Source organism: Thalia democratica, unplaced genomic scaffold (genome assembly GCF_965202585.1).
Source record: "Thalia democratica unplaced genomic scaffold, ktThaDemo2.hap1.1 HAP1_SCAFFOLD_465, whole genome shotgun sequence".
In the NCBI taxonomy this organism is placed as follows: Eukaryota; Metazoa; Chordata; class Thaliacea; order Salpida; family Salpidae; genus Thalia; species Thalia democratica.
The window spans coordinates 8,636-16,765 of NW_028139516.1; the positions used below are offsets into that span (position 1 = coordinate 8,636).

An 8,130-nucleotide genomic window follows, 5' to 3' on the forward strand; every position below is an offset into this window, starting at 1 on the left:
TTCATAATTTTAAATTAGCTATTTTATATTTTTTGTTACCACCCATCGGGAAAATTTTAGAACAACCTCTTAAATTATGTTCTTTACCAACGTCTCAGCTATATTGGAATAGATTATACTTTAAAGCTTAAATGCCTAAATTAAACTAAACTAGTTGAATGTTATACCTTGATTTTGTTCGTTAACTATAATACTAAATTTTTTTTTCTAATTTTTCAAAGTGAACACCTCTAAATTGCCTACCTTACTTACTATAGTGCGTATCTAAATTAAAAAGTAAACACTATTAAACTAGCACAATTAAAATACTTAAATAAAACTGCATTAGTTAATTTTATTCCACCGCCTGCCTTAAGCTGAGCAGCCCTCAGCCAATAAGGTGTTGTTCCGCCACAGTTTACCTTCCTCATTGGGTGAATGGGGATAGCCAAAAGTGAAAAATAAACTGAAACTATGTCACCTGACAAACATAAACGTAAAAAGAGACCCACTCTTAAACTAGGGAGCTGGAACGTTTGTACCATGACTACTGGTATGGACCCCGAAAACATAAATGATGCTAGAAAAACTGCTATTATAAATAACGAACTTTTTCGTCTTAAAGTTGATATTGCAGCTCTTCAAGAAACGCGCCTTACTGGTCAAGGCTCAATTAAAGAAAAAAAAAATTACTTTCTTTTGGTTTGGTAAGTCTGTTGAAGAACATAAAGAATATGGTGTTGATTTTGCTGTCAAGAATACACTCTTATAACATGTAGAAGTCGGTGGACGGTAACGAACGTATTGCTACTCTACGTTTACACACCAAAAAAGGAACAGCGACCCTTATTAGTGTATATGCGCATACGCTATACACTGACGAGCAAATTAAAGATACTTTTTATGAAAAGTTAAATCTCGTAGTGAATAAATTGCCAAAAAACGACCAACTTGTTGTTCTGGGTGATTTTAATGCAAGAGTTGGATCTGATCACGACTCTTGGGCTCCCTGTCTAGGACATTTTGGTTTTAGAAGAATGAATTCTAATGGTCAACGCCTTTTAGAGTTTTGTCATAAACAGAACATCTGTGTTACCAATTCATTTTTTAAAACTAAATGGCAGCATAAAGTATCTTGGAGACATCCCCGTTCTAAAAACTGGCACCAACTAGACCTTATCTTAGTGAGACGCCATCGTATTAACGATGTTCTGTAAACTAGATCATATCAAAGCGCAGACTGCAACAGCGATCATTCTTTGGTCTGCTGTAAAATGCACATCTCAAAAAAGTTCATGCACAATTTAAACAATTTAGCTCGTAAAGTTCGACTAAATGTAGGTGCAATGCGAGACAAGGAAAATATCAAAAAATTCTCAACAAAGATGCCATCTGTCTCTTCGTCGGACACATCTGCTTCTGAGTCTTGGTCTAGGATCGAAAAAAGTATATATCAGAATGCCTTTGAAACTTTTGGAAAGAACAAACATGCCAACAAAGACTGGTTCGAAGAAAATATCAATATTTTATCTCCTCTTTTAAAGAAAAAGCGACAGGCTCATGTTGATTATCAACGTGACCCAAGTAACACGTGTCTTAATAGACTTCGTGAAGCCAGAAAAAATTTTCGGAGGGCAGCTAGAAAATGTGCTACTGAGTTTTGGTTAAAGGCTAGTGCCCGTATTCAGGCTGCTGCTAACAGAGAGATACCAAATCAGTCTACGAAGGAATAAGAAAAGCAGTCTGACCAACAAAGAGGTCAATATCACCTTTGTTATCTGAGACTAGTGAAATCTTACATGAATGAACAGTTGAGTAGATGGGTTAAACACTTTTCCCTTCTGTATTCTACACAGAATATTGTTACTAATGATGCCCTTAACAGAATGGATAGTCTACCAATGATGGATGAAGCATACCAACTACTGAAAAACTCAGTAAAGCCATTGATATGATGGCTCCGTGGAAAGCTCCAGGTAATGACGGCATACCAGCGGACTTGGTCGCAATTGTAAGTTATGCTTGTTACCTCATTTACATGATGTTTTAGCCAAATGTTGGAGGAGAAGGTAAAGTGCCACAAGACATGCGTGATGCTAAGATCATAGTCTTATATAAAAACAAGGGTTCCAGATCGGACTGCAATAGTTACAGGGGAATTTCTCTTCTTGCGATTGCTGGTAAAGTTTTTGCAAGAGTGGTTCTTCCTCGTATTCAGAAGCTGGCTGAAAGAGTATATCCTGAGTCTCAATGTGGATTTAGGTCTAAAAGTTCTACCACCGACATGATTTTTTCTGTACGTCAGTTACAAGAGAAATGTAAACGAGCAGAACATGCCTTTGTACATTGCTTTCATTGACCTCACTAAAGCCTTTGACTTGGTAAGTAGAGAAGGACTATATGCTATACTGCTGAAAATTGGATGTCCTCCAAAATTATTCAATATTGTGAAGTATTTTCATACAAACACAAGGGCAACCATTCAATATGATGGTAGTGTATCTGATTCATTTGAAATAAAAAGTGGGGTAAAGCAAGGCTGCGTACTTGCTCCAACTTTGTTTGGAATCTTCTTTTCGATGCTATTAAAGCATGCTTTTATTTCATTAACTACTGGAATCAAGCTTTATACAAGAACTGACGGACACCTTTTCAACCTTCAAATCTAAGAGCTAAGCGAAACCTGAAGTAAGTCACCATACGTGATCTTTTATTTGCTGACGATGCTGCACTCGTGGCTCACTCTGCCCAAGAGCCTGCAGACACTGCTGAATCAGTTTTCTTCGGCATGCTCGGATTTCGGCCTTACTATAAGCCTTAAGAAAACTAAAATTCTAAGTCAAAGAACAAATACTTTACATCAATCAAGATCAATTGTAAAGATATCGAGAATGTAGATAACTTGTCTACCTTGGCTCAAATGTTGCGTCAACGCATCATTGGACAAAGAAATAAATAGTCGCATTGGCAAAGCATCAGGCACTTTCGCTCGCTTGACTGCAAGAGTATGGGATAACCAAAAGCTAAGCATTCGAACAAAGGCTAATGTTACCGTTCCTGTGTCTGCAGTACTCTGCTTTACGGTAGCGAGACATGGACGTTACCTAGCGTACAGGAGAAGAAAATCAATACCTTCCACCTACGATGCCTTCGTCGCATCCTTGGAATTACATGGCAGCAAAAGATCACCAATGAGGAAGTATTGAGACGTACTGGTCTTACCACTATGTACTTTACCCTCAGTCAGCGCAGGCTTCGCTGGCTCGGTCATATCTGAGAAATGAATACTGAGCGGATCCAAAAGTTTCTATTGTATGGCAAGTTGGTCGTTGGCAAACGAAACCGAGAACGTCCAAAATTACGTTTTAAGGATGTATGCAAGCGCACCTAAAAAGCTTGAACATTGGAACTGATGATTGGGAGTTGCTTTCCAAATGACCGTGCCGAATGGAGATCAACTATACATAAAAGACTGCAAGAAAGAGAAAAGGAATATTTTAGAAAAACGAAGAAGAAGATGAAGAAACAAGAAGCAGAATGAATTTAATTGTTTTTTTTTTTTAACATGTATTTTTTATTTTTTTCTTCTCTGTGCACACACGCATAGCCGATCTCGGCTGATAGCGGGCCATATTTATTATTATTATTATTATTATTATTATTATTATTATTATTATTATTATTATTATTATTATTATTATTATTATTATTATTATTATTATTTTTAGTTAATCTTAGTTTCGAATTTTTTTCTTTAAAACTATTTCAGAAAACAAATTAAAATATTTAATTTTCGTAAATTTTGCTACTTTATCTTATTATTTTGTCTTTTTTTTGATAATTACAATTTTTAATTGACATTAAAAAAAATATTAATGCTTATTGTTGACTAACTTCGTTTAAAAATTAAATAATAAACATTAATAAAATAGCTTAAAAGTAGAACAGTAAAAACAGTTTGGATTTTGAAGGCAACACAATCATTTTTAACTTTAAATTTGAAAATAACTAAAATTAATATTAAAAATTTAGTTTGTTTTTGATCAATATTATTTTTACCTTATACTTTACATAATGTAACTCTTGATTAAAAAAATACTTATCAAGTAAACACAACACAAAATCAAAATTACAGGTTTTAAATTATAACTTATTTATTTTATTGTATTACAACTTCTATCAGACTTATACATTAATAAGGACAATTTCTTAAATAACATTAATAAGCTATTAAAATCTGTAGTATGTACAGGTGTTCTACTTAGGTAATAAAAATTATTGTGTTTTTTGATTTTTATAGAAGTTTTAAAATTAGTTCTAAGTTACATTTTCTTAGATTTAGTTTTTAAATATAGAAGGTTATACAGCTTTAATTAACAAAACCTTCATATTGTTTACAATTTTCAGAAATTATCACAATAAAATAAGTTTTCACGAAACTTTATGGCATAAAATTTTAAGCTGAAAAAAAAAAATACAAAATCTAAGTTATCAACTTTTAATTAGTGTTTTAAAACTAAAGCAATATGGAAAAAACTAATAAAATATTATATATGTTATAATGTTACTTGTAAGTTAACTATTATAAACCTATTTGTAAGTGCTGAGTTTGAAATCCAGTACTATTTAACCCTATAAATACAATATGGTGTTTGTAACTCATTATGTAAAATGAAACTTTTGCTTATCATCAGTTTTATATAAAAAGTTAGCTAAATTAACATTTTTTATGGATATAATATTTTTATTATTTAAAGTATTTCATCAGCTAACAAGAATAACAAGCCAAACTGTAACTATAAAAGTCCCTTATAGATAAAACGTCTGAAAGACTTTTTAGCAAACAACTTCATACTTTTAATATAACCAAAAAGTTTCTAAATGATCAATTAAATATTTTTTGAATATACTTTTTAGAATTTTACTTTTTGAAAACCGATAGAACCACAACTAAGTTAAAATTTATTTATATTTTAATGATATATATTTGAAAAGAAATATCACATAAAATATCTGACGGTAATTTCAGATTATCATAAACATCATAGTTCGCGTCAAAGTTTACATTTATATAAAAATTAAATAAAATTTTAGGCTTTAGTATTCAACTTTGTTTATAAAGTTATTCAAGTTAAATAAATATTTATTACTTATGAATTTATATTACTACTCTCAATAAAAATTAATTTTGTACATTAAGTTGTTGTAATTACTTTTTAACTATCGTTAGGAATTAAACTTTAAAAAATTTTCCCATGTTTTTAGTAAGGAAGGCTATGCATATATCATTTACTTTTATGCTTATAGTACTTTTTAAAATTTTATATTCAGCTAGTTTATCTGTTCTTAATAGATACAAATTTTGTTATAATTATAAAGTTTTAGCAATAAATTTTTTAAGCTCTTTTCTAATTTTTATAGGAATTTATTAATTAGAACAAAGACAATAAACACCGTTTCTATTAATAATTCAGTAAATTAATATAAATTTAAGTATCTAGATTTTGATCTTTATAAAAAATATATTTATATCTATTTAATGAATTTTTTGAAATAATCAGCTGGCTGAAGTAGCTGTTTAAACTAATTTAATGACAAACCTCAAATAAAAATCTATTTTAATGCTTTAATTATTTGGTCGTTGTTTTAAACATTTGTGTGAAACTATAAACATACGTTTGTAACATGTTATAAGATATTCTATTTAAAGCAGTTATTAATACTGAGACAGCAAAAATATTAAAATAATAACTGAACTAGTGGTCACAAAGCGAAAATTTTGTATGATGATATTTTTGTAATTTATTTAATTACTAACACTGTTTTCACTTAACCCTTCTCTTAGTCGGTAACTTAATTTCCTGTTTTTATTAATTCATTTATTTTTTTCAATTGTTACTGTTACCCCTAACGTATACTCTAAGTCGCAGTTTTTATGTAGAATGTTTTGTTATTTAGATATTTTTAAAGACTTTTGTCTTTAATAAAACTTTAGAAAGAGGTAATAAAATTAGTAAAAGTAAAATAATTTAAAATGTTTTTCTTTTGAGTGTTGGCACTTAGTTCTAATGATTATTGTTTTTTTTTTGTACTATAGCTACAAGAATCAAATAAGTTGAGGTTAGAATTTTATAGTTATTCTTAAAAATGATTGAGTTAAACTAGTATGCTAAAGTGTTATAAAAATTGAAATAGTTAAAAAGTAGGTTGTTTTATTTAGTATAAATCAAAAAACTTTACTCCGTTTAAATACTTTATATGGTACAAACTATGCTCTAAGTTTTGTTTGTTTTTTTCTTAAAAATGTGCAATGTCAAAGAGTCAAAATGAATCTATTAACAAAACAAAATTTAGTATAGGTCCTTAAAAGTACTACATGAAGTTGTCAATGTTAAAATATTTTTCATTTATTATTTAAACAACAATATCTTTCTTTTCTTTTAAAACGCATTTAAAAACGACAAAAATAATTTATAACAACAAACTTAATACTTTAATTGTAGCTAAAACATCTTCAAATAAATATTTTAAAATTGTTTTAAATGTTTAATGAAATTCGTTTCTTATAGGTAATAGTAAAAACCACTTATATTATAACTTACTTACTTCACGAATCAAAATTAATAGATATATTAAAAAGATCTACAGAATTTTCTGGTTACCACTAACACCTAACTTAAAAGTTAGTAAACATTTTCTATTTATAATTGGCAATCAATTTTTTTTCAGGTTGTGCACTTATCCCAGTTAACGTATTAATAAATATAATATTTCTATAACAATAAGAAGTTTAAAACATTTAAATTCTTTTGTTAATATCAAATAATATGAAAGCTTATAAAATGAAGTTACTCTAATTAACTGGACAGTTATTACTTATGAAACCATTTTACAAAAAAAAAATATTTACCCAATTTTTGGCTTCAGTTTACGACTGTTATTACCTGTAAAACTTATTTATTTTTGCTTAGATATTTTAAAAAGTTTTTAGACATTCTTTTTCATTATATATATTCATCATTAAAATTATATTTGGTGTTGCAAACTTAGTAGTATATAAAGGCTTTTTCTCATTTTTTATGATCACTAGTCAAGAACAAAATTTTTGTGCATTGTTAATACTTTTATAGTATTCTAAAATTGTCCCTTCGTGCAAAAAAACTTTATTAAATTTTACTTAAATGCAATTTTATCCCCTCGTGGCTTAAGTGTCTTCGTGGAGTTTGGTCTCTTGTGCAAGCTCGACAGCTACTGAAAATATGTATAAACCTCTTATTTATCCTAATTCTTTAGTTATAAAAACTAAATTGTATATAAAACACTTTGTACTTTACATTGTTTAATAAAACATTAAGTTTTCTTCGCATATATTGTTCAAACTTAAAAGAAAATATATTAAGTAAAATTAGGTGTTTATGCAAAGTGACGTATAAATTAACTTTTTTGTTGACTTACTAAAATTTAAGTTTCTTTATCTTTAAGAAAAAATAACCAATTTAATTTAACAGTTTAATTAAAATTAGGTATATTTAAATGTTTTCTCATACTTATAACAATATCTTTGCTATGAATTATTATTCATTTAGCATTTTTATAAATCATTTTATTTTTTTCAGTTTTTAATTTTTTCGATACTAATTATAAATTTTAACAAATAAAGATTTAAAATATACTAATAGTTGTATATGTTTTACATAACTATATTAGCAAGCTAACTCAAATAGCTGTAAAATCTCATAATCAAACGGAATCTCTTACATTTTAATTTGTTTTAATTTATAAAGTTTACTCTTATTGTTGTTTTGTGGTGTGACTTTTAATAATACTTTACTTATTTCCATATTGAATAATAATAATAATAATATACAAATATTCTACTTAATGGCCATTTTAGGAAAATTTAAATATCTGATAGTAAAATCTAAAATATTAAAAAAAAAATATCCATACTTATGATCGAAAAGTCTTTGTGAACTTTAATATTGTGTTAAAAATAAAATAAATTGAAAAATAAACTAAATGTTGTTAGAAGTTAACTTAATTTGTTTAAAATTTAATCAAGTTTTGTAGTTACAATATATTATCATTTAATAACGCTTTTTAATATTTTTTGCTGATTACAACGTCATACAGTAATAACACTTTTATTTC

General features: G+C 28.1%; 1 protein-coding gene across 1 annotated transcript; it reads left to right on the top strand.

The window, feature by feature from the left end:
• The first annotated feature begins 453 nt into the window (after positions 1–453).
• On the top strand, positions 454–1,196 carry LOC145846485 (protein CFDP2-like). Its single transcript, XM_082953242.1, has 2 exons — positions 454–681; positions 759–1,196. Exons 1-2 carry the CDS (start codon positions 454–456, stop codon positions 1,194–1,196), a joined length of 666 nt encoding a protein of 221 aa, XP_082809368.1.
• Positions 1,197–8,130: the final 6,934 nt, after the last annotated feature.

Coding starts and splice junctions, on each gene's coding strand:
- LOC145846485 (XM_082953242.1), top strand. CDS start 454: ATGTCACCTGACAAACATAAACGTAAAAAGAGACCCACTCTTAAACTA. Junction 682..758: donor AAAAAAATTACTTTCTTTTG/GTTTGGTAAGTC, acceptor TATAACATGTAG/AAGTCGGTGGACGGTAACGA.